The sequence below is a fragment of the Populus nigra genome, chromosome 1 (assembly GCF_951802175.1).
Source record: "Populus nigra chromosome 1, ddPopNigr1.1, whole genome shotgun sequence".
In the NCBI taxonomy this organism is placed as follows: domain Eukaryota; kingdom Viridiplantae; phylum Streptophyta; class Magnoliopsida; order Malpighiales; family Salicaceae; genus Populus; species Populus nigra.
This window is the reverse complement of record NC_084852.1, coordinates 37,736,225-37,762,424: the sequence shown is the minus strand read 5'-3', so window position 1 is coordinate 37,762,424 and position 26,200 is coordinate 37,736,225. Positions and strand designations below refer to the sequence as shown.

The window sequence follows — 26,200 nt, the reverse complement described above, 5'->3', positions numbered from 1 at the left end:
GCGCGAATTCCATTATTATATGGCACTTCTGACCGACTCTTATTTATTAGAATAAGCGTTGTAATTATATTATTCATGAGAAGAATACAGTGTCTCAATGCCTGAAATTGATCGGAAAACCTTCCTTTATGATATGGAGAATTCATGGTGGGAGGTAAGGGATGCATTTGCTGGTTTCTATCTAAATAATGGTCTCTGTATATGGACTGCAATTCTGTAACCCTTGTCCATTTTTGAGACCGCACTTCTCTCAGGATCATATTCTTAAAGAGTAAATTAATTCAGTCCCTGTTTATCAATGCATTTTTAATTCAGATTCATCTATTTTAAAAATCCAACATCTTCTCCTTCTCTTTTATGTAGGGTTTATAACTTGGTTTGGCCATCAGAGGTACTGTTCCTAAGTCTTTGAGGCGTCACCATGTGATAATTTCTTGTCTCTAAAATAAATAATCTAAGCCAAAATCTTGTGCACGTAAAAGCAATCATTTTGGATTTAAATTTCCTCTCTCTCTCTCTCTACACATCATTGTGATATCGCTCAAAAGACTATTCAACTATTCTAGAGCAACAACAATCATATTAAACATCTCCAAATTAATCAAATCACAGAAGAGCAGAAATAATCCAATAGTCCATAAATTAAGTAACCAAGATCCACAATTTAACTCGTCCAGAATGAGAAACTTGTTAGGTGTTGACAAACCTACAATTTTTCCTGACCTCTCCTTCATTCCCATAAAGTACGTTAATATTCCCCATCTTTATCATAGAATTGACAAACGATGCGAAGAAAAGCTCTTGATGAGCGGCATAAGCCCACACCTGCTTTCTTATCTCCCCCTCATGATCTTCTGTCACCAACACGTTATCGGACCCCAGCAACCCTCTTCCTTCAAGAATGTTGAGGAAATAGTGGTTGTCAAATCTAGCCGGGGTTTCAAAATCAAGCGGAGCCAATCGATTGTCTTTTCCTGTTTTTGGACATATGGACCGTAGGATTCTTCGAAAGGGGGTGTATCTCTTGTATTTATCGTAATGTTCTTCAGCACTCTCATCGTGTATTTGTTGCCTAAAGCTTAAGCATCTTGCCTTTCCCATCGTGTGGCTACCTGTGAAACCAAGACGCTTAGGGCAAGCACTATATGTCATTACAACCTACGTGTTTAGTGGTGTTTTTAAAAAGATTTATAAATAAATAAGTAATTATTTACATGAGATAATGTTGTGGATTTTACCTGATAAAGCAACCAAGTCTCCTATGTCAAGACCATGTTGTTTAAAATTGGCAATGAGAGTCTCGAGAGAGGAATTTGGTGCGGGTATAAACTGATTGGCACCATCAAAACTTGCCTTGAGGGAGTCCTTTCTGCCTAGATAAACCTCCCAACCTGGGCCACCTCTCTTCCAAAGTAAAAGGAAAATTAGAAACTACATATATTACTTGATCCCAAATGTCATCGATCAAGGAATTAATCATTTGACATACGACATGACCAGCTTTCTTAACATTTATGTTATTGAAGCCACCTTGTAATGGAGCTTATATATAATGAGACAGTAGTGAGATGAAAGGCAGAAGAGAGGTGTGTGTGTGTGTGTGTGTATGCACATTTACCACTGCAACAGCATCACGAGCAGCAATGGCTAAGATATCAGCACATGAGACTATGAGAGGGCATGCTTCTTCCAATTGATACTTGATCCTATCAATGACTTCGAATCCACGCAATGAGTTCACGTTAGGCCCTGCCTGCTTTTCACTGACCATACCTCCATAGCTGTCTAGAAGAACCGATGCATCGCATCCCTGATTAATACCAGAACCAATCAGGATTGGTGAGTTTAAGACTTGGAATTGTGAATTTGTGATAGAAAGAATGATGATGCTACAAAATTAATGAGAATTATCTGTTAGCAAGTAGTATTCAGTTCTCTAGCAATTCTTTATTTATTTATTTTTCCAAAAAGAAAAACAGCAAGAAAAGGGAGTGCAATATTCATTACGAGGAAACACAGACACAGAATTAGAGAAAACGAGAGGCCTGACCATAACGAAGCAATCATGAAAATGCAAGCGAAGCAGAGAGGCGGCCATTCTTGGATTTTTAAGCACGGCAAACTGAAGATTATACCTAACAATCTCTTCAACCATAGGGCATGTTTCCTTGTAATAGTCACGGACTAAAAGTTGTTCATCACCAAAGGTCGACAAGCTTTGCAAGACCAAAACCAGTAAAGTGATAAAGACCATTGTAAAGGGATTCATTGAGAAATCACATGACATGACAACCACGCACCAGAAAGATGGTTTGGTTTAAGATTGCTTAATGTTGGGCCAGCATTTCCTACTTATAGGAACAAGCTCAGGTGATAATGACGTTTCCTTGTACCGTTCTCCATGTTCCTTCTAATGTTTTCAAACCAACTTTATCCTAATAAAGTAGTAACGGGATTCTTTTGCTATCTCCCAAGTCAAAGTCGATACAACTAATTCAACCTAACTTAATAGCTTTGTTTTCCTCTGGGACGTGATTACTTTCTTGAAGGAATACAATGGCCATGTCAAGGCTAACGTTTTAATTTAATCGAGCACCGTATGCTTTCATTTTCTAGGGACAATATTTAATTCTTGTAAAATAGTAGTAGCTTTTTTTCAATTACGATACGCTTTATCAGAATAAAATTTAACGAGGTTGTTGATGACTATCATTTTGCATCATTAATTAAGATATAGAGGAACAGGTGTTTGTTTATTATTGTGTATTAAATGGTGGCTTCATCAGAAAGTCCATTTGATATTGGACTGCTTAACATACCCTCCCTCTTTCTCATCCCTGATCTGATGTAAGGCAAGGATTTGATTCTGGATCACTCGGTTGACTGACTTCACTCTACATTGGGGAGGCCATGTTTTTTTCTCAAGGATAAAACTGTGCATCACGAAAGAAATTTAACATTCTGACACGAACGAGAGACAGAAAATAAATGATCCAGAATTACCTGTCTTTGTCTTGAATGCTTCACTCAACTTTGTTTTGCCAAAATTTGAGCTAACTTGGACATTCAATTAACAGATGAATTGCTGTGTTGCTGACATCCCAGCCTTGCATAATTTGAGCGAGCTTGAAATTTAATGAGAATTGTTCTTTAAACTGTTGTCACAGTGGTATTCTGCTTTCAGAATAAAAGAGAAAGGAAGAGAAAAACAAGAACAAAAGAAATTGCGATCGTAAGTTTTGTCATGTATTAATCTGACCGACTCCAAAATTTCAATTGCAAAATACAGAGCACCTAATTTTTACAGTTTAATGTACATTACCAACGAACCAAACTAAGAGGATATACTTCGGAGGTTCTCTAGAAAAAGAGGGGGGGGGGGGGGGGGACCCCATCATTTCAGCTCTCCATGTTCCATTCCTAACAAGCAAGACCCAGACAACCACGTCTGTTCCTGCTATCATCTTCAAAAAATTCAAAAAAGCTTTTGTGTTTCTTGCATGTATAATATAGGCTCATCATTGTTGGTGTTCCAATGAAATCGAAGTTTATATATATCTTCAGCTTGTTAGATTGATCAGCAACTCCCTGCTTGAAAGAATATGACAGCAAAGTTAGCATACCTTCCTAGGAAAACAAAAAACCAGCATGGTCACAATTAAGCCTTAAAACTCTCATGTAAATCAGTACCAATCCTACAAACCATTATATAGTTACCTTCTATCTACTATAATTCCCTCATTAATCGAGGAAAATCTCAGGATGCACTGCCGCACTATTGACATTGAGTGCTTTTTGCAGCTTTCGATGATCAAAGACTTCAACTTCAACCAGGAACATTGAACTGACTGGTCGATGATCCGAGAGCCTTAATTCTGACTGCTTGTAAGAAAGTTGTTTTATACCTTTTCCAAACCAAAGTATTCGATCACACCTGCATATGATGTTAACTAAATAGTTAGGTGACCATGATCATTCAAATGTTAGATTGATTTACTTTTTGAACCATCCAAACTAAGAGAAAAGGAAAATTGTTCTACCAGAAATCTTGGATTTCTTCCTACCAATCTCTTTTTCCTTACTATGATTATAGGAAATAAGCAAACAAAGGCAAACTGCTATTTTGAAATAACCTGTACTTACCATGCTGGAGATCTCTTCTTCTCGCCTTCTTTAGGGTTCTCCCCGACATATCTGTCGGAGTTTATTTCATATTTGTAAGTTGGTGGAAAGCTTATCACTCCCTCTTTCCATCCTTCAAATACATGCCCACTGCGAAGTTCTTTGCTTAGCTGCCAAACAAAGATGAATCTTTAACAGTTCCTCCAAAAAAAAAAAAAAAACAAGCAAGATGCTGCTTAGAAGAAAATAGAGAGCATTATTTGCAGAAAGGGCAAACCATTACATTACTCAAACGTGAGAAAGCTATCACTTCTAAAAGTACAAATCAAGGTGTGAGGAAGCTATTCCTGACATGTTTGATCACAGTTGGTTTAAATCTATCCAGAAAACTTAACAAGTTAGAATACTACAAAGGTCTCCTTCAAAGATAAGCCCTGTACCATCTTTCAAAACTCTAATATAAATCTTCTATTAGAACATTTACAGTTACAGATCCAATAATTCCGAAAGCAATAGTTTCCTCGTCAAGTGATTTGGTGAGTTTTGTCATTGTTATTACAGGAAGGGTGAAAGTTAAATCACTCTCTTATGATCCACATTATATCTAGATCTTAGAACAACATGCTTCTCAGGAAAAAAAATGTCACTGATTAAAGAGGCTGAAACAATTCCAGAAGACAGTGGAAACTTGATTGTTTATGAGTCTCACCTGATCACTGTTGATAAGTTGATCCCATTTCTTCAGAGCAACAAGCTTCCTGACCTCTGTGTCCAACATATTGAGACGATAATTCAAATCCCCAAACCAGAATATATGACTGTACAGAAGCACCCAATTATAAATACATTGACCAGGTAAATTATAGAGAACAGTCACAAAAGGAAAAAGGATTTGAAGTCATTGATAACACATCCAGTCACTATAATAAATCAACACGAATTTGTCATCACATGATAACTTTAAGAAAATTTACCCTGAAACAACTCATGTGTGCATTTTCTGTTCTTGTAAGTATATGTCTTGATACCTACACAAGGACCAGAAAAGGCGCAAGTATAGCACTCTGGTGCAGTTGAGTTATTTATTTCCAGCAACTAGGTTTCTCAATGAAATCACACTACGATTATAAAACGGGTATATACATTGAATTCCTAGGTTACTCCAACCAGTTTAATTTCCTAGGCAAATCATGAAAACTATTGAGCATGAGTATGGAGCTCACGACAACCATATTGTAACCAGCTAGGAAAGATAATCCATGAGACGACAAGATGTCTGCTGAGTGCTATGAATAACACACAGCATCCAGACATGCATCACACAAATTTATTCATGGAATGAATTGACATAAAGATGCTTAGTACTTGAGCAATTCAGTATTCTCTGCTGAAGTATTATTTGGAAATACAATAAAAAAGCAAAGTCATGAAACATAGTGCATATTGAAGTTTAATATCAAAAGGTTGCTTACTCATGAGATGGAATTGTCTGTGGTTGATTGGCGTCCGTGACAGATGAGAAATGGGTACGTCGTATAATTTCATAGACATCAGCATTACGCCTTTGTTCAGCCCCCTCTTTCTGACCTGAGGTCAGATGAGAACAAACAAAGCACAGCCTTGACTGGAAAAGAGACATGCTAACAGAAACAGATCCCTGCATCAGCAGCAGCCTCTAATAAGATGCTGGTAAAGCAAAGGCAAGCATGTTCAACTATGATCGATGCAAATGTTATCTTCTCTATGACCCATGCAATAGTCTTCAGCATGAAACCACCCCCCAGCATTACATCACAATATGGAGGCGCTGAACTCATCCCATCTAACATACAAAAGGTAACAATGTATAAAACATTTACTCCCAATTATAGTAAAATTAAGATGGTAGCCTCCATAGCATGATGCAACCTGATGTGTTGCACCGCTGCAACGATTGGAATTACAACTAGCATGTTGTGCAATTATAACACTGCTTTATTAGTTCTCTTTTCTATTTTGTGGTCCTTTTGTCTACATACTTGAGTTCCACAAAAATATCCTAGTGAAAAAGTCTAGATACTTCATATAGATGCATGTAGAAATGAAACATATTTGTCAACTATTGTGATGAACAAAGAAAATAGATGAACAGGCAGTACCTTGTTTCCCATATAGCCCATAAGACCAACTCCAACAGGAGAGACCTCCAAATTGTTTATATGTCTCCTCAACCTCTTGCGCACCCAAATTGATACATATATTCCTACCATTTGCTTGCTAACAATTCGCACATACTTAGTGAGTGGCTTGCCATTATCTTTGATGATTTCACTGTAACATTGATCGCTTGGTACTTCTAAGAAAGTGTCATCCTCTGCTTCAGATAACCAATCAGAGACCTCGGAGAAAGAATCAATAACTTCAGGAACCTTGTGCCTCTGTTGTTGCTCCAACCACATTGAGCCTAAATTTCCAAAACTGTGGTGAGATCTTTTCAGTCCACTCCTGTTCAAAGCAATATTCTGAGGACTAAATAATGAAGGATTCTCTGTCCAACTGAAGCCTATTCTTGCAGAACTGCTCGATACTCTCCGTAACTTGGAATTGGAAGAGATAACTTCTTGTGGGGTGGCAGCCAATGAATGCTCAGGCCAGTCTAATCTACTTTCACAATCAATTCCATATACTCTCTTTAAGTTTAAATTCTTTCCTATACCAATTGCTTTGCCAAACTCCAGTATGTTAGATTCACAACCATCAGCAGCTTCTATATATTCCTCATTTATCATCTCTAATGGTAGAGAATCGACCTCATCTGCAAGTTCATCAGCAACTGAAGAAGTTCTTAATACTGGTGAGGGAGGGGCACTATAACATTTGTATTTTCTTTCGGGTTGTAGCGATTTGTTCAGAGTCCTTCTAATGATTTCCTCCCATTTTGTAATTGGTCTATTACTCTCTGCTCCCAGAACATTCCCAGCATTCAGAGGGACCACCTCTTGGAAACTGTTCAAGGAAAAAAATAAAAAGAATGCTAAGATCTATTGTATACAAATGTTAACAACCACATAGAATATTATAGGAATGGATGTCTGCTTTTGGAGTAGCTTCTAAAACTGTACATTCTGGACCCAAGCAGCCGGGGTCTGATAATTATTAGGGTGGGTTTTTTGGGATAATTCTGGTTGAGGAACTGATCAGGTGTGGGCCACAAGATGTAAAACTGGCCCTCTGATTTCCAGCTGCCATCCACTTGCTGAGAAACAGCAAATCCCAGAAATACAGAATGAGTTATTAGCATATTGTTTCTTAAGTTTTTCATGTGTATGCTCTAGAAACAAATGACAACCAGATGCTGCTTGGATGGCAGATGATTCAATTAAAGCTTTAGATTTCCAATCAGTTCCTTACTCTGGGGTGCGTGGTTGACTAATTGATGCCAGATTCTTTGAGGGCTAAGACCATGACAAGAAATAAAGTCAGCCTCGTTAGTTATGTACTTATAATCTGATTCTCTACAAGGAAAATCCTCTGGGATTTCTTAACAAATAGATCCAAAGATTTTCTGAACATTGCAATCAAACAGATCAGAGAAAACAGAAGCAATCACATTCGCAAACAAAGTAGGGCATATGCATGCATGAAGAGACAGAAAGAACGATTGTAAAGATTTCCTGATACAAAAAAAGAAGCATTGGATATGTGCACATATAAATTCTTACAACAAGTCCAGTCATCAAGAAGAGAAAACAAAGTGATGAAATACTTACCCAATGATGTAAATGTCCGCTGGTTCTTCTGTACAAAGCCAATCATCAATATCAAGATCCTCGTATGGAAGTCTTCCAGCAACATTCCAAGTACCTATTGTCACCCTACAATAACCAAATGTTTAACATTGTATTCTCAATAATTAAAATCTTTAGCCTAATATTCAAAGAATAAGCAGATTACAGCCAACCTCACATCCTTCGTATTTATGTATTGAAGACGCAGAGTTTCAGATTTCCCTCGCTCATGTCTTGATGGATAGCCCTTGGAAGGTACATCTGGATCAATTAAAAATCAAAACAACAGATGATCACAAACTGGCCTTGTATGTAATCAGATAAGATAAAATGATCTTTCCATAATTTGCAAGTCCACTAGGAAGCATATGATCAACTATTTCTTTATGTTTCAGCAGAACCATAACAAAACACCTTTCTTCCAAATTCAAGAATCCAAATTGTCAACAGCAAGTTGCTACAGAATCTTAAATCACAAAAAGTGCCATGCTCGCACACAAGAAAGAAAAGAAAAGCAACATCACTGAGCTGAGAATTGCAGAAAGTTAAGACACTTTGAATGACAAGCCAGTATAGCTCAAATTTCTGACCCACAATTACAAATACTTCGAAAGCTTAATCTTTTGTAAGTAAACCTCGAAGTCTTACTCTTGGGGTAGCTCAAATTTCTGAAAATCTTAATGAAAAGGGAAACTGGTGACAGGCAATAGGACCGAGTGATACATTCAAGAGACAACATATGCTATTAAGTTTGAATGCATCGAAAATGACAAAAGGAGGCTCAATAACAGATAAAGAAAAAGATTGTTGCCTGAAATTCGACTCTGAAACACATATGGGTTCCCCTGTGTCCTATTTGCATGATCCTCATTCACATTAACTGATTCATCTTTAACAGGGGACGCTGTATAAAAATTGACAGAACATGATCAAGCACGTAGTAGTTAGAGTAATTAATAAAAAATGAAGACAAGTAAACACTAAAACCATACCGTCATCTTCACTCTCAGTTTCAGTGTATTCATCTTCACTAAAATCATAAACCTTGGGCTTTATGTTCAACCATTTCTTCATCACAAGTGAAGGCCAGAAAGGCTGCAACAAAATGCAACTCTCCAAAATAAACAACATGCAGAACCATCTAAAGAAACAAAAAAAGAAAGAAATACAAGCAGTGCCAAGGCAAGGAGCATTTAAGCATACCTCAGCTCGCTTCCCTCTCCTGGTCCTCATTCTGAATCAAGAACAAAGATATGCAAAACAATTTATATAGCAGACTTTCGAAGAAAAACAAGACCTTCAAAAGGGAACAGGAACAGGCGTGGGATTGTCACCATCCTAGGAGATTAGCATTAAAATAAAAGATTTAAAGACCATTATAAAACAACAAGGCCTAAGGTTAGGCTTCTTGTGATGCCAATCACATAAAGAAGATTCATACTAGGATCAAACAGAAAGGACAGAAAAAGTGTGGACATATTTAACAGCCATCCACAATCTCAACTTGCCAAATAAGAATAATTCAATGGTCCACCGACACGTCTTAGATTTTCTGATACCGAAACATCCCAGCATGATATTATAGAAAATTCAACATATCTAAAATCAAGTTCTATGAATATCGAAAGGTCACTTTCTCCTTTAACAATACAGTGCTACAAAACACACTTAAAATCAATTGATGTTACTGTCATTACAATTACAAGCGTACAGGCAAGTAGGCCACTAAAGTGACAGTTAAACACAGCATAAAAGAAATACACTTTGCCCCCAGATCCTAATCAAACCTGAAGGAAATCCAACTGGGAATTTTCCATCATTCAAATCACTGATCCTTAATCACATCATAAAATCCAAATCAAGGTGTGAGCCCCGGCCCACATCAATCTAATAAAGTTTATGAACGAAAGCTGATCAAGAGGAGTGACTATAAATTAATAGTGAACAAGCAAATTAGGCTCAATACATAAACAAAACTGAGCATACCTCCAGTCACAGCCTAGATTTGAAACGCACCAGAACAAGACAGCCTCAAACATGCAAATATTTTAATAGCCGAAAAAGTGGGGGTTGACACTAAGATATAGAGTTTTATGTCAAACAGATAATCCACAAGTAATTAAGAAAAGATTACATTCAAAGGACAACTGTGACTCATTGGTAGGACAGTGATTCTTTTTATTTTTTAAATTTTTTATATTGCGTGATATTTAGAGACACAGATGTCATGTGTAAGAGAAATGACCCTTGAACTGATGCAAAAGCGGACAACAAAAGATGGGTTCAGCGCACTATATGTGAAGATGAAGCGCTCTCCCATGTTTTTCAACTTTCAACTATTATTAAAACCTCCAACTGGTTTTTTCTTTTTCTTTTTCTTATTCTTTTAGGGAAATGCTAATACATATAAGGAGTCTATGGTTGAGGTTGATAAAGACTTTCCTTCACTCATAGGGAAACTCAGATTTTTATAACAAGTCAAAAGGAAGTGTTCTATCAGAGTCTCCTAAACTTTGCTCAACCATACACATGTATCAGGTAGATTAATCCATAGTCTGGTATTGTGTTAAATTAATATTTTTTTATGTATTCTTGATTATTTTAAAGTGCTGAAATAAAAAATTATTTTAATGTATTTTCAAGTTAAAAAAATTTAAAAAAACAATAGCGAATATATTATTACACTTCCAAATACTCTATATCCAACAAAAAAAATAAAAAAGTATATAGAAAGTTCATCATCGAGAAGCTATCGTGGCAGCACTTTACTTTTAAAAAAACTTTTCCTTGTCTGGGTTAATTTAGATAGTGATTTCATGGTTGGATCTGAAGAAGATTTAAAAATAAGAAAAAATAATTGAAAAGTAATTTAAGATTTTTGGAAACACACGTAAAGTCGTATTCCTAAACGCTTCCTTTCCACGACAGTCAACCATTTTATAAATATGAGGAAAATAAGGGAGGTAAGATTTTTCTTTCTGAGAAAATCAATATTGTTAATTGCATGCTAATGGGGTTGTTGGGGGAAGGTAAGGTTTTTTCTTTATGGAAAAATCAATTATTATTAAATGTTAATGGCATGCTGATGGGAAGGAAAGATTTTCTTTCTTGCAAATCACCATTAATTTGCTGGTAGGGTTCTTTCCTTTTTGGCTGGTGCAGGGGTGATCTTGGCCGTGTGGACGTACGGTAGCCTGTCCTGTTGTTGTTCGTAAGTGCAAGATTTTGGATTCAGAGTTGGACACAGCTAAACATTGCTTCTTTTTTAAAATAAAAATAAAAAATAATATTTTTTTAAAAAAAATATTAGCAAAATAACACAATTTTAAAAATAACTTGCATAGTTTATACGTGAAGTGAAGCGATTGAAAAGCCGACATTCAAGCTTGTAACTATTTTAAAATACAACATTTTAAAAAAAAAAATGAAATGAGCTACATATAAAAAGAGAGAGGGGAAAACAAATAAAAAAAGAAACATAAGAGACACATCAAAGCTTCAATCACCATATAATTAATATTATAAAAAAGATCTCAACGAGATATATCCAACGATATAAGAAAAAAAGATAACTAACAATGAATGAAGTAGGTCACACTTACATCAAGTGAGCCACCCACTATCCTTAAATGGCAAATGTGACATACTTGGATCATCCTTGATGACATTTCTTTGTATCATTGGATTGGTCTCATCAAGATCTTTCTTTCTGATGATACTGATTGTGTCGCAATCATAGTTTCAATGTACCTCTAAGATCTTTTTATTTATTTTTCTTTCTTATCTCTCGTTGTAATTTATGAAGAGATAGAAAAAATTTTGTAGGCACAAATCGAAACTCCAATTATGATAACATCAATATTATCATAAAGATCTCAATAAAACAAATGCAAAAACACCAAAAAAATTCACCAACAACGAATGGAGTGTGTCATACTTACTGCAAAAAAAGTGAATGACCCGCCGCCACCTTTTGGATGCAAGGGTGTTACATTTAGGTCACCACTGGAACATTCATTGATATTGTTGGATTTATCTCGTCGAGATCTTCCTGATAATATTGATAGTGATGTTATAATTGAAATTTTGATGTGTCTCTGCAGTTTCTTTTTTTATTTTATTTCTTTTCTCTTTCATCATTTTTTTTTGAAATGTTGTGTTTTTTAATAGTAATATATATAAACTGTATTATTTCATTCTTTTTTAAAATTATTTTATTTTATTAATATTTAAAAAAATCATGCTAATAAACAAAAATAGCCCAAAACATTAGCTAAATTACAATGGATGTCCACAAAATGGAATTTGTCGTGACTAACACGGTAACATGGATTGGACATTTTGATCATAAGCCCTAAGAGTAAGGTACAATTTGAGTTTTTTTTTTTTTTTAAAAAAAAAAGCACACGTTGTCAGAAAATTACAAACAACCAAGCCAGAAAAAAAATGAAGGAAATAACATATATATTTTTTTATTATACTAATAAAAGTAACGCAACCCATTAAAATTTCAATGCTTCTTCGAGCAGCATAACCTCTAACAGATTGCTCGACCAGGTGTCGTGTATGTAACCTATAAAAAAGAATTAAAGGGTTACCTTGCTCAAAGGTTGCATTATGCTAAAATTTGAATTTTTTTATTTATTTTTTTAATTTTTAAATTATAATAATGTATTGATTTTAAAAATAATTTTTAAAAATAAATAAATATTATTTTAATAGATTTCTATATAAAAAACACTTTAAACCGCTATTTCATTGCCAAAAGCAGTATTTAATTAAGTATATTCAATGGAACCACGTTGCATGAAATGAAAGCATGACTTTGGTAGCTAAAAATCAAAATCTGCTGGATATAAAAACACAAATTAATCCTGATGAATTAGGAAAACTCTTTTAAGCTACTGAATTACCGATCTTTTTCTTCATGACAGCCACGCACATAAAAAAAAAACATCCAAAAGCTGCCCAGCACACGAGAGAGCAGAAGATAAGCACGAGGAACAGAGATGAAAGCAGCGGGGCAGGAAGCATCTTTCTCTGGAGCAAAAACACAAGACCATCAGCATCCCGCAAAGCTTCCTGATCTTGGATGGGTAGATAATATTGACCTTTACAGCTGCTCGTCCTATTTGGCCAGAATATATAATTTAATCTCTGTACAGATTCCTAGTCTGTGTGTCAAAATGTTTATATCAAAGTCTAAATCTCAGTTTAGAGAAGGTGGTATCCCTGTTTCATTCTATTTTCCTTTTTTATATATATAAAAAAATCTTGATGGTCCATTTCCATTTGTTTTTGTTGCTACGTAAGTCTTCAAAACTTAATTTCTTCGTTAAAAAATTAATTTTTTTATTTAAAATTATTTTTTTAATATATTTAAATTGTTTTGATGTAACGATACTAAAAATAAATTTTTTAAAAAATAAATTTTAGAATAAAAAACATTTTAAAAAATAATCATTATCATTGTACAGTACAGTAAACCACATGCTTATACATTATTTTAGAGAAAATACTAAAGAGGAAATCGAATTCGTTGAATTAATCTCACTTAAATCAACAATAAAAAGATTAAGAGCAATTGGGATGAAAATAAGAACAAGTTGAAGACAAACAGTTGCTTTCATTACCTACTTGAGCTCTTGGGACAGCAAATCAAACACAAAAAATGGTCATCCAGAGCTATAAATCAAAGGGCTACCACTAATCTCAAAGGAGAGGGGAAGGGGAAGGGGAAGGGGAAGGGGAAGGGGGAAAAATTGCCACCGGCGACACAGCTTTCTGGCACTAAAAGATTGTAGTCTAGTAGGACACATCAGTGGTCAATAGTTTGAGGTCTACAGGGCAGGCAGCAGCACCTTCCTTAAAGGCTAGCATCAAACCAAAAACAATGACTAGAAAGGAGGTGCCCACTAGCCACCTTCAGTAGCATCCCTGTCATTTGCCCAACCACATTAATTATTATTATTACCAACATGTACTCCAAGGCTTTGGCGTTTTACTATGTCACTCTATCAATAAATAATGAAATGTTCTGGATTTTTTTTAATTTCATTCTAAAGATTGTTTGTGTTTTTTATTTTTAAATTTCAAACTTAGTTTTGTTTTAGTTTTATTTTAACGTGTTGTAATTTATTTTTTATAAAATTATTCTGGTTATATGATCTAGGTTTAGCAGGTTAATCCGGGTTGATAGAGGTCATTTTTTAATTGATTTTTTTTTAATTTTATCTTTAAATATTATTAGATTAATTGAGAACTAAGTTTTATTTTTTTTCATGAGGCTCTCACAGTTTTATAATTTAAATTACGAGTTTTGGGTTAGCTTAATTGACTCTAGTATTTTTAAAAAAAATTTTAAATAATTTTTTTTATTTTTTTTCTTCAACATCAGGTTGATTGAGAATTTAAATTTATAATTATTTTTTATTTTTTTATAAATTAATTTCTATCTTATAATTCAGATTTAATAAATTAACTCAATTTCACTTGATATTTTTTTTGTTTTAAGCTTGGAAAAATATGTTATAATATTAATATTAACAAAAACTAATAGTTCTTAGAAAAATACTGATCTAGATAGAACGGAACTAGAAAAGATGATGCAGAAGGACTCGACGATTCAGCCAACCTACCAAACCTTAAAGATGGTTTCGGTGGTTCTGCCATGTTGTTCTAACGTGTTGAACCACCTAATGGCAACTTATCCTCGAGCTCATCAGCAAGCTAAACTTTTTGAATATGTGTGATTATTGAGGGACAGAGGACCCTGTTTGTCTTTCTGCCCTACAAAAACAGAAATTGTGTTTGCAGGGAACGGGAATGGCTCCGAAAGCAGAATTAGATCCCTGGAGAGAGGAATCTCTATACATCTTCCTTCCATATCTTTTGCTCTAGTCAAGTTGTCACTAGCTTTGCCACAGATACATGTAAAATGTCTAAGATGCGAGGCAAGCTCATTAAAACTTGCAATTCTCTCCGCGTAGCATGCTTGTGATTTATTTGTTTGTGCTCTTATCTTACAAATAAGAGTCGTCTTTTACTTCAAGCCAGCAAAACTAATGGACATTTATACCATAGCTCATAAGGGCCATCTGGACACTTGTTTTGCAGCTATCTCCTATAAAACCTTCATCTGGGAAATGAATTTGTGATCTTCCAATGTCTATAGTGAAGCCCTTAAGCCAGATTTGGAATCTTTTATCAATTTTTAAAACTAGATGATAAATAATGCTCCTCGCTGATATGAGACTCACAAATCTCATGCGAAAAAGAAGCCCAGAAACACATAATTAAGAAACACATAATTAAGAGACAAATAGAGCTAAGACCAGATACAATTAGCTGGAAATCAAATTGAATTTACGATGCAAGAAGCTATACGAGAAGTGGAACGCTAGTACAATAAAACTCCACTTAAAACGTAAACGAAGTCACCTCTTTTTCTATAGGTAAATCAACCACTTCTCCAACTCGTAGTGATTTACTTGCATTTTTCTGGTGGCACTCATTGCTGTGGATGGAGGGGAAGAAAAAACAGCAATTAAAATCGATGCCTGGAAATTTGTACCTGCATACTTTCTGCAAAACTCGATTTTTGGTATTGTATGCTACAACAATTCCTGGAAGCTGCAAATACATGGTCTCGGAATCTTCAACATAAGCAAAAGGAGATATGTTGTGAGGCTCCCACTGATTACCAAGATAGAGAATATCAGGATCCTGTTTTGCCAGCTCTTTATGATCGATAGTATATACTAATGCCCACCTGAATTTTTCGCTGTCATAGACATTATTGTGTGAGTAGACATCATGCTCATATTCCTTGAGGAGATTCCAGGTATGAACCCCATCAAAATCAGTGTAAGTGTAGTGTACTCTCCCCTCAGATTCCCACAAGCATCGCCTGTAAGTCATTGTTGATTGCCAGGACCAATCTTCAAAAACATTTGGCAGTTCAATTACTTCACAGTAATCATCTTTAACATGATAAACAAGCAACCGTCCACTTATTTCCCAATGAATAGCTCCATTGGAAAAAAGTGGGGTTGCGTTCAACTGAGGAAACTCACAGACAGGTACTTCAACATTCAAAGACAAACTCAAAGGTTGATGGTTTCTCCAAGCCCCAGTTTCGGAAGAGAAGATTTCCAGTTCAACATCATCAGCAAGCGGGCCCAAGCCATTCTCTTCATCTTTGAAAGCATGTACAAGCACAACCTGATACTGTTTTCCATCAAAAGCGAGACCTGACCTGATGACTTGCCTGGTAATACCATGCGGTGGAAGAGTCACAGACTGCTTGGTAAAGGGATTGAATACATGATAGTTGAGCTGATTCTCCCCAAAACTAGACAATAAAAGCAAGCCATTAGATGAAGAGATAAAATGCAGATAAGTGCTGGTGGAGAAACTAAGGGAGTTGTTGATACTGGCGCCTCCTGTTTCTTTGTCAATGTCTAGAAAAACAAACTGAGACGACCCTTCTTCAAACTGATAATGGCAAACGAGACCCTTTGCGCCCATATCAGAAATAATGCTGGAACAATCTGTCTTCTGATCCTCCATGTTTGCTAATGACAAATAGTCTTGCTACTGCCATTAATCTTATAAAAAGTAAGTCAAGGTCAATCTTCCAATAGCTAGCTTTATCTACTCCCTCCGGGAAAAAAAAAAGTAAATAAATCAATGAAGACCTGTGAGCACAAAATTCCATTGACTTACCTTCCATGTACCTTACAAGAAGATTCCAGTAACCCAAATCACAAGCAAAGAATATGTTTCTAGAAATTCATTTGATAATCATACCAACTATTATAAACCGACACTTCAATCATGCTTTTCAGACTAGCAATTCAATTCCAAATGGTTTGCGCTCGGAAACAAGGAAATATTATAAACGAAGTAAAATGAAATATTATCTTCCTTTTTGGATGTAAATCAAGTAAACGATTAAATAATTACTTGCTGCTCAAAATGGTTAAAAATGAACAGGAAATGGGCATTCTTCAAGTAGAAAGAAACAGCGAGGCCAATATTTTGTAACTGTTTCAAGAAAGAGCGCTTTGGAGGGAGAGGGAGAGAGTGGTCGGCGATGAAATTATGAATCAGTAAAATGGCGACTTCACAGTTTCAAGTCAAGTAATTAATAACCGTTGCCTAACCCCTAATATATATAATTAATGATTTTAATTTCGGTGGACTAATTTGTTATTACCGTACGGACAAATTGCTTGAATCTCCTTCGAGTATTTCGAAATTACAAATACTGCCCAAGATTTCTTGAATTCCCGACCCTTGACTAAAAAGTTTAAAACCTTGACCAGACACCCTTCTCTCCAACCCAGGTTTCAACGCGCACAAGAGATTTCCAGTCGGGTTCTTCTTCAAAAAAAATCTATTAGATGTACTAGGAATTATACTCCAAAATTTTAAGACAAACTATTAAGGTAGATCATACATCTCTCAGGGCATGAACAGTTCAGTAAATAGAAGGAAACTAGTGCTGATGTCTCAAAAATCATGTCTTTCTTAGACCTGGTTTCCGTAGATTGCTAGATCAAAACTTTTTAAGATACCAACAAGTGGGAAGGGCTGTGATATAGGAACTCCTGAAGGATGTCTATTGTACACAAACTCATACAGAACTCTCACACCCTCGTCCAGGAAAATGGCCTGCAGAAACCAACTTGGCAAGATCCAAGAAGTCATCACATGATGGTGCAACGACTCCTTTCCTCGGTAGGCTGTGCAGCCGCTGGCTGGAGCCTGTGTGGCTCAGATGGGTTGTATGAGAACTCTGATGTATCAAGCCCATACTGGTTTCCATGCAGCAAAGAACAGCAGTAGAATCAGAATACGCGCCAGAAAGCAAAACAAATTGATAGATACATAACATATATATGTACAAGTGATGAAAAAAGACATCAAACCTACAAGTACTTTATGCAAAACCAAGATGACGAATTACCATAGATACATAATGATACTACTAGAAGGGGAAAAAAAAAACAAGATGGGATTTACCATTGATACATAATGGCACTACTAAAAAACAATCTAAATGTTAAACCACGAAAATGATCTCATATGAACATTCAAGAATCAGGATGATTACGTAACATGAAGATGTGCTTGTTTATACTCCATCATGTCTGCAGCAAACACATCACAACCAATGCAATAAAACACAGGATCAAGATGTAACTGATGTTTAATAGTTCTCTTATAGTCTGGAATTGTTGTAATTTTACTCAAAAGGTCACAAAACTGAATTCCCAATGCTTCAAGAAAATCCAGCAATAGTGTAGAACTTTGCCAACACATATCACAGTAAATGGTGTCTCTAAACAGAATGACCTATATGGCTAACGGCAATAGAAACATGCAATATTACCAGATGGAGAATCAAACTTTCACTAAACTAAATTTCAGGAAAGTCAAACCTTTTCCCTCATTCGTGTACTCCAAACATCATTTCTGCCTGGACGCTGATCAAGGGTTCCGGTAACGGGCACTCCTGCTGCAGGTGCTGGTGGCCTGTTAAGCAAAGGCTGCCGGGTCTGTTGTCTAGAGGCAATGAACTCGTCGTCACTATCATACTCTACAGGCCTGTTTGCTGCTCTAACCACAAGGGTTAACAAGAAAATCAAAGCCTGCAATGACACAATGATTCATTGTAAACAAGCTATTAAGAAGCTCTTTGATTATTTTAGAGTGGGAGAGAGAGAGTTCAAAATCATACAGAAACAGATACATCAAACACCATCTCCCAGGTCATAGTCTTGAAAAAATCAATCCCAGTCTTACCGATAGATAATTATATGGTTCATGAAAATATGAAGCATTCATTTTCAGTGGAGGGAAATGTCGTAGAGAATTACGTGCACTTTCACATAGAAATGTCCATGAGAATCTTTAAACCTCCATGGAAACTCCAAACATAAACTGCCCCTTGATACTAGATTCTCTTGAATTTTTTTCCTGTTTCAGTATTCCTTACCTGAAATCTGATTTTCTTAAACTATGTTTTTTAAAAAAAAAATTATTTATTTCAACAGCAAAAGAAAAGTTCATGGCATTAGTTCAAGTGACTGATTTGCCATCAATACTTTGCATCCATTAACTAAAGAAAGCCATCATGCTTTAACTTCAAAAGAAAGTGAGCACATATATAAACAGAGTCATAAATACAGAGAAGATGCTTTGGGACATGGTTAGCACGTGAACACAAGAGGGAAGATAACCGTATCATGCAGTTTAACTTCTCTCAACCCAACCTTGTGCAAGAAATTCATAAAAATGTTAACATCACAGAACCTGCTGCCCAGTTTCTGATTCTGCCTCTCTGGAAAGTACCAAACCCTCACAAAAACAAAAGGTGACATTTCATGCTTACCTCCAAAATAACTATTCCAAGAGCAACCCATCTGACAATGTTCCAGTTTTCTTTGAGGAATTTATATATCATGTCAAAATCACCACTTTTGTCAGTTGGGAGTACCTGAAGGACAAAACTCATACCACATATTTAGATTACTAAAGCGCATTAAACTTCTAAAAATCAGTTAAATAAAAGGCTCACTTCTTTCCAGCTTTTGTCAAAGAATATGAAGGCTGCACATCCCAACTCTACCAATATCAACAAGATGATCAGCACTGAATACTATGCTGGTTTAAGGAAACCAATCATCATATTCATAAACCAGAAACCCGGAGATCGTATAAACTATTCCTCAAACATGTGACCTTTGGATAAGCTTAATATTTAGGATTTAATTTATTGACAAGTAAGTTGTCCACTCTACAATTATAGAGATGATGCAAACTAAAAACTACTGTAGCATTCACAAGGGAAACTAAAAGTTGACATTTAAAAAAAAAAAGAGAGAGAGATTTTAATGAGATAGAAGAGATGAGAAAAGAGAATGACACATCCAGCTTCAAAACAAGCCAAAAGAAACAAAACAGAATTAAAGCAGCAAATGTTTTCCAATCTCTTTGTACATTAGTTAAGAAACAAAATCATAATGCTTTTACTTTTCAGTGAAAAGAGAATGAGAAGACACTCTTTATGGGTCTGAGAGATATGGACAGATCACTTCTGATGCTATTTTACTTGGCAAGAACCAAAGAAAAAGAAAAGATGCATCTTATGCAGCTATCTTTCCAGCAGGTAATTGTGTTGCATCAAAAAATGGTGGTTAGGCACAACTAGTTGCTGATGAGTTTAAAATAAATGTGTAATTAGGATACAAAAGTCAAGCAGCACCCATTCCGTGTTGCAGCTCCAATACAACCAAAACAAGAGATGACAAAGAGAATTACTCCTACAGCAATAAATAAATATATGAACCTGCATAAGAAATGGATACAAAATTAGAATTTGGAGATTTCAGTCAACCTTGAAACTAATAAGCAAAAATATGAGTATATTCAGCAGCCAGTGTAGATTCAATTAGCTAGTGCAAATGAATTTGCAGGTTCTCTTCTTCATTGCCAACAATTCCCCTGCACTTAGTAAAGGAAAAACCTATTGACTAAACTTGCATTTAGTTTACAAAATTTAGCAATACCCTGACAACTAACCTCGAGAAGGGGGAAAAAGGTACATCTTTTTACAGGCATCATTTTCTGAGAGAATATTTAATTGTAAGGGGCACATCTTATGGAAATAATGATATTTTCAAGCCAAAGTAGTATAAGTTTGTATTACTCTTTTGGGAGTCCTATTCTTGATTGAATTAAGAGTGCTGAGAACCAAGTGCAAAATGCAGAGGACCGAGATCAGAAACAGAAATAATGAGTTGGGATGGAAAACTGATATTATTGCTTTCCAATATTATAATCATCACCATAACTACCCCACCACCACTTTCCAGTTTCCAACAACACTATTATACAATCACCATCACTACAGTGAGCACCACTACTATCAATAGCATACCAGCATCACAGTCCCTTGAACACCATCAAAACAATATAATTATTCAATCGTCCAGGATTATCGTCTATGCTATACACGGTTGTTGCTGTTTTAGGGTCTGTATCAATTATGTGATGCAACAAACAATTTAGTGTGATACGATGAAACGATATGGCGTTAATGAAACTTGTAGGATATTTGTTAACTGTAAATTTCAAACTAATAAACATGCTTTTTGCACTACAGTTAAGTGATGACAGCCAACTGGATTTCCAAATAACTTTTCTGATTATTGAAATCAAAACTAGGATCCACCCACATTTCACCAACTCAACCAAGGCCTGGTAACAAAAGCCCCGGAACCAATTCTAGCAATGCTTTGCAAGAGATCAGTGGAAAACAAGCCATAAAAGAAACTAAGTTCATGATGTTTCACATCAAAAAAATTACATAATGAAAACAGAATTTAACTATCTGTCAATCTTCAAGAGAATGAGAGGGAAGAGAGTTAAAACTTGTTGAAAGTGGCTTCCCTTCTTAGAGCTTACACAAGGATCAAACCCGTCAAAAGTTCAATGACCCATCTCCTATGAACTTACTTTTTACAATTCAAACCAAGCAACAGGTTTATCAACCACAAATTCAAGCACAATTACGCTATCAACAACAACCTTAAAGCGCAAATCAAAATCACCAGAAACAAAAAAGCCACATACCAAGCTTTCGGAAGCTTATCAAGGATGCTTTCCGAAAGTGACACGGCAATAAGCATGGGGCGGCCAAGAAGCGTCAAACCCTGACCATCACTCGGCGTCGACACTAGGCCTACATTGTCATCCGCTCTTTTATACTCAACAAACAAGTAGATCCCATAACCAATCATAGCCAGACCCACAAGAGTCAGCAAGAAGTTAAGGATCTTCAGTAGGCATTCCAAGCACCCTTTACACGCCATTTTCCGTATCAAATCCCTGGAACTTCCACTGAATCTCTTCTTCTATATCATCAGCTCACTCACCTTCTAACTTCAATATCGAAACCCACATTAACAACACAATTACTTAAAAGACTAAGACACCATATTTTCGCCAATATATCAGAAAAGAAAAATCTTCAAAAATTCACAGATTATAGAAATAATTCAGATTAAAAAAATTCAGAAATCAAAAGAAATTATAAGGTAGATCCAATACTTGAGATTTTAGGATACACAAACCAGTTTGCTCTGTCAACTACCAGATATAAAATTGAGAAAAGAAAAGTTATTTTTTTTCTTTTCTTTTCTCAGCAACCAAACAGAAACGTCAATGAAAAAAAGCATAACCATCAAAATGATAGAGCTAAAATCCGCCTTACCAATTAATTTATTTGATAGAAAGAAGATCAAGGTGAGGTAAAATTAGCGTGGATCTTGTTTACGATATAATAACTTACAGTTTTAGAATATTGGCCGGTGGATTAATTTTGGGGAGCTTTAATTTTGGGAGAAACACAGAGATATGGAGAGGGAGAAGGACAGAGGAGGGTGAAGGATGAGGGGAGGACACCTTTACTTCTTTTGCTCCTCGTGGGTGAGCTGGCAGTTTGTCCACTCTTTCTTTTACTTTACAAGATTCTGGAATGACATCCATGTCCTTCCCTTCATCACTGTTGCCGTGGAATATCAAATTGATTTTCATTTTTACATGGGATAAATCAATTTTGAGTGCTTCACAATTTAGTGTTTTATTTTTATTTTTATTTTTTTATATAACAAATTATATGTGTTAGTCAAATATTGATGTATTTATTAAATGATAACATGAATACTTATAACTAAAATAATATTTAGAATTAATATCATTAATAAAATGACATGTCACAAATAAATACAATGAAAAAATTCATAAAAAAACTAAGCTGTAAAATAGGATATATATATATATATATATATAACTTGATGTCGGTCAAATAACTAGTTTTGATCTCTTAAATTAGAAAAAATACGTGTGCTTTTTTAAAATCTTTATATGCTTAATAATAGTTATTTTAAAAAACAATAACGTATACGCTACCGCAGTGAAAGTGTGGACTGAATGCGGCCGGATGGGAATTCTATCGTTTTTGTAAGAAAAGAGGGCGCGGGGTAAAAGCGTCAATTTCCCAGGCTTGCTGCCTTGTAGGTTCGGTGCGGAGGAGGCGGAACGAAGCTTTGTAGCCTGGAGGGGCAAGAAACGACGACGGAGAGCAGAGGCTACCTGTTCTTGTACTCCACTGGAAAAGGAGAATGTTCTTCTCAAAACCACCGTGGAGTGAGATCGAATGCCTTTGCTTCCATCGTAATCCTAAAACGGATGTTTGGGAATTTATTATACGATTAAAAAAGAAAATGAATCAATCCCCATAAGGCATCTTTGTTGTTTATTCGATGAGCCTTGACCTTTGATATATAATTTCAAAAGATTTTCTTTTTTCTTTTTAGGTTTTATACTAAAAGTATCTCTGTCTATCCTTCACAAATCAAGCCTGAGTTCATCTTTCCAATTTGATTAAAAAAAGAGTCATTCATTTTCCTTTTCTTTCTTATTTTATTTTATGTGTATATAGGCTGTGGATAAATTGAGCATATACATACTGAACTTCACTCGTGAATATATCTAAATCCCTGCCACGCTATAACTGTTGTTTAAATTTCTCTAAATTTTTTTTTTTTTATATATATATATATATATATTACTGTACCCATCTCATCTTGTACCCATCTCATCTTGTGTTTGATATGCTTTCGACTATACTAGATAATTTGTCTTGTTTTAGATTCAGTTAACATTGGACAGTACCTAGCCAATTCAGTAAACATTGACCCGATTCAAGTTTAAAAATAATAAAAATATAATTGATTTAACTTAATTTGGTCAACAACTCAGATCGACATGCGACCCAATCAACCCGAAATAAAATAAAGGTTGGGTTTTTTAAAATAATTGCCAAAATAAGGTTGCTTTCATTGTATTTTTAATTTGAATTAACTCAAATTAACCCTCTTCTTATTTAATAAAACAAGGAAAAAAAAGAAGGTTGTACAAAAAAATATGCCTTATAACATCATGAAAAACATATTATAATCTTATTTAAAAATAATGTAACAATTAATGGTATTTAAAAAACAATACATAAATATTTTTTGTAACTATTTTATTTTAATCATGTCTAATTAGAATTTAAAAAGAAAAAAATTAAAAACTTTCATATAAAAAAACTCAAGCGCGAGAGTCTAGGTTGGCCAATGCTTTTGAGGCATAAGAGCATCTCCAATATAAAATGCTAAATTGAAGAGCCAAATTGATAAAATGACTTTTTGAATAGTATAAATATAGTTTTTTTTATTATGTGCATTCCAACGGTAAAAAGCTATTTAGAAAAGTCAATAATATTTTAATATATTTCATGTTAAAGTAATTTTAATATAATTATATAACTAATTTAGATATTTTATATATAATATAATTATGATGTTATTAATTATATAATTAATATGAGTTATTTATAAAAGTAATATAAAATTAATGAAGTAATATGAAAGTTAAAAGATATAATTTAAAATTAAACTTAAAATTTATTTATATGAATATTTTTAATTTTTAGTTTTATATGTTACTGTTAAAAATTTAATTTTTTAAAAGTAAATTCAAATTCAAACTTTGAAAAAAACCGCAAATATTTTCAATTTTGATTTTCAATTTTTTTTAAAAAAAATCATGATTTGAAAAAATAACCGCCAACATTTTAAATTTTAAATTTTAAAATTCTAAAAAAATATTTGTCAACATTCTAAGATTTCAAAATTTGAAAAAATAATTCATCTATAAATATTCTTATATACCTTAATATTTTTTCTCATCATTCCAATTTTTCTCTCCAATCAAAAATATATTTCATTAAAATTCATCATGAATCATTCCAATTTTAATTTTTATGATGTTTTTGATTTTGATGATGACACTTCTAAATTAATAATAAGCATTGCATCCTATTTGTTCTAACATTACAATTTGACTATTTTTTAGAATTGAAAGAGGATTGATATACTGGTTTAATTGCATTTTCAACAAGATAAAATATAATTAACCTTAAATTAAAACAGACAATCAAAAATAAATTTTAAATATATCACTCTATATTTTTTATGAATATCAGCTACCATTATTACTTACTCTTAATTTTGTCAAAAATAACAACATAAATAAAAAATTATTTTCCTTAACCCATATCAAAAACATAAAATAACAAAGAAATAAAAATCATCACAAATATCAAATTAACAACAAAAAATCTACAAAATCAAGAGATATTAAAGAAAAAATAGAAAAAGTTTTTAAACAATCGTAACTTTTAATTTCAGCTAATTAATACAACCGATGTTATTAATTAACCAAAGAATAATTTATTCTTGTTTTTTAAAATTTGAGAGAAAAGTAAGTTACAACACAAGGTTTTTTTTTAAAAAAACAAGTTTCGTTCCTTCTGCTTTTAAAAAAAAGAAAAAAATAATCATTGACAATAATAACTTTATTTTAGCTATTTCTACATAAATATGTAGAAATAGCTTTTCACTTGTTGAATAGCCATTTTGGCTATCTTTTTTCCTGTTGGGATGGAGTTGTAAAAAAAAGAAATAAAAGTTAAACTATTCGATTAGAGATGCTCTAACCAGCCAGCCACACGTGGGCTTACAAGACTAGCCATGCATGCCTAGTGTTTTTCTTCTTCTCATATGGGTGAATGACCTGTCACTCTTATCTGGTAAAATAAGATAAACTAATATATCACTAATAAGTGCATCTCTGGCCACTTTTAGTAGGCAGAAAATCATGTTTGATGCCTTTTAACTTCAAAAACTATTTTCACTCAAAAATGCTTAAGAAAAATTTTAGAAAATTCTATAAACGTATTTTAGGCTCGGAACATCCTATAATCAATAAAAAAATCAAAAATCATCCTAAACAATAAAACATTTCTAGCCTTTGAACTACATATTTTAATAAAATAAAAGATTAAAAACATCTCGACGACACTATTAATATTAAATTTTGTTGTATTTATTGTTAGAATATGGTTAACCAACCATTTTTTCTCTTCTTTTTTATTTCAAATACTTTCTCTTCAATCTCTCAAATTAAGGGATTTAAACATGAATAAAATAAAGATTATAACTGAAAAATAATTTTTTTTTTAAAAAAAGACTAAAACCAAAACAATATTAATTATTCTATATTGCTAAAAATAAATTTTAATCAGCAAAATCAAGCATTGATCGTCGATTCAATTCCGTGATGTTTTTCAACACCACCAAAATCCAACAGCATGCTTCACAAAACAAATTATGATAGGTAAATTCGTGGAA

The 26,200-nt window shown here is 34.1% G+C and overlaps 4 protein-coding genes across 13 annotated transcripts; all 4 read right to left on the bottom strand.

Moving 5' to 3' along the window:
* Positions 1–623: 623 nt before the first annotated feature.
* On the bottom strand, positions 624–3,144 carry LOC133674537 (peroxidase 20). Of its 3 annotated transcripts, none has more exons than XM_062095713.1 (4): positions 3,004–3,144; positions 1,619–1,810; positions 1,239–1,404; positions 624–1,112 (listed from the first exon to the last, which is right to left on the bottom strand). In XM_062095713.1, exons 2-4 carry the CDS (start codon positions 1,769–1,771, stop codon positions 691–693), a joined length of 741 nt encoding a protein of 246 aa, XP_061951697.1. In that variant the 5' UTR covers positions 1,772–1,810; positions 3,004–3,144; the 3' UTR covers positions 624–690. The 3 variants fall into 3 exon arrangements, with proteins under 3 accessions (XP_061951697.1, XP_061951705.1, XP_061951688.1); XM_062095721.1 differs by lacking the exon at positions 3,004–3,144 and adding an exon at positions 2,820–2,987; XM_062095704.1 differs by lacking the exon at positions 3,004–3,144 and adding an exon at positions 2,051–2,783.
* LOC133674508 (type I inositol polyphosphate 5-phosphatase 2-like) lies at positions 3,071–10,233 on the bottom strand. 6 transcript variants are annotated; one of them, XR_009835245.1, is made up of 13 exons: positions 9,876–10,232; positions 9,093–9,123; positions 8,882–8,984; positions 8,701–8,793; positions 8,063–8,150; positions 7,872–7,976; positions 6,261–7,107; positions 5,595–5,779; positions 4,832–4,940; positions 4,144–4,292; positions 3,718–3,934; positions 3,323–3,588; positions 3,071–3,174 (listed from the first exon to the last, which is right to left on the bottom strand). XR_009835245.1 is itself a non-coding variant. In XM_062095670.1 (12 exons), the coding sequence occupies exons 1-11, from the start codon at positions 9,926–9,928 to the stop codon at positions 3,742–3,744; spliced, it is 1,956 nt and encodes a 651-aa protein (XP_061951654.1). In that variant the 5' UTR covers positions 9,929–10,233; the 3' UTR covers positions 3,225–3,591; positions 3,718–3,741. The 6 variants fall into 6 exon arrangements, 5 of the variants coding, with proteins under 5 accessions (XP_061951654.1, XP_061951643.1, XP_061951661.1 ...); XM_062095670.1 differs by lacking the exon at positions 3,071–3,174 and having other exon boundaries at positions 3,225–3,591; positions 9,876–10,233; XM_062095659.1 differs by lacking the exon at positions 3,071–3,174 and having other exon boundaries at positions 3,225–3,588.
* A 4,999-nt stretch (positions 10,234–15,232) lies between these two features.
* Positions 15,233–17,126, bottom strand: LOC133674484 (uncharacterized). The gene is made up of 2 exons (XM_062095605.1): positions 15,661–17,126; positions 15,233–15,584 (listed from the first exon to the last, which is right to left on the bottom strand). The coding sequence occupies exons 1-2, from the start codon at positions 16,458–16,460 to the stop codon at positions 15,503–15,505; spliced, it is 882 nt and encodes a 293-aa protein (XP_061951589.1). The 5' UTR covers positions 16,461–17,126; the 3' UTR covers positions 15,233–15,502.
* A 156-nt stretch (positions 17,127–17,282) lies between these two features.
* On the bottom strand, positions 17,283–22,403 carry LOC133674491 (tobamovirus multiplication protein 2A-like). 3 transcript variants are annotated; one of them, XM_062095624.1, is made up of 7 exons: positions 22,252–22,403; positions 21,534–21,842; positions 20,148–20,247; positions 19,477–19,557; positions 19,291–19,395; positions 18,338–18,547; positions 17,283–17,710 (listed from the first exon to the last, which is right to left on the bottom strand). In XM_062095624.1, the coding sequence occupies exons 2-7, from the start codon at positions 21,770–21,772 to the stop codon at positions 17,603–17,605; spliced, it is 843 nt and encodes a 280-aa protein (XP_061951608.1). In that variant the 5' UTR covers positions 21,773–21,842; positions 22,252–22,403; the 3' UTR covers positions 17,283–17,602. The 3 variants fall into 3 exon arrangements, with proteins under 3 accessions (XP_061951608.1, XP_061951601.1, XP_061951618.1); XM_062095617.1 differs by having other exon boundaries at positions 22,174–22,400; XM_062095634.1 differs by having other exon boundaries at positions 21,534–21,838; positions 22,174–22,400.
* Between the last annotated feature and the right edge of the window lie 3,797 nt (positions 22,404–26,200).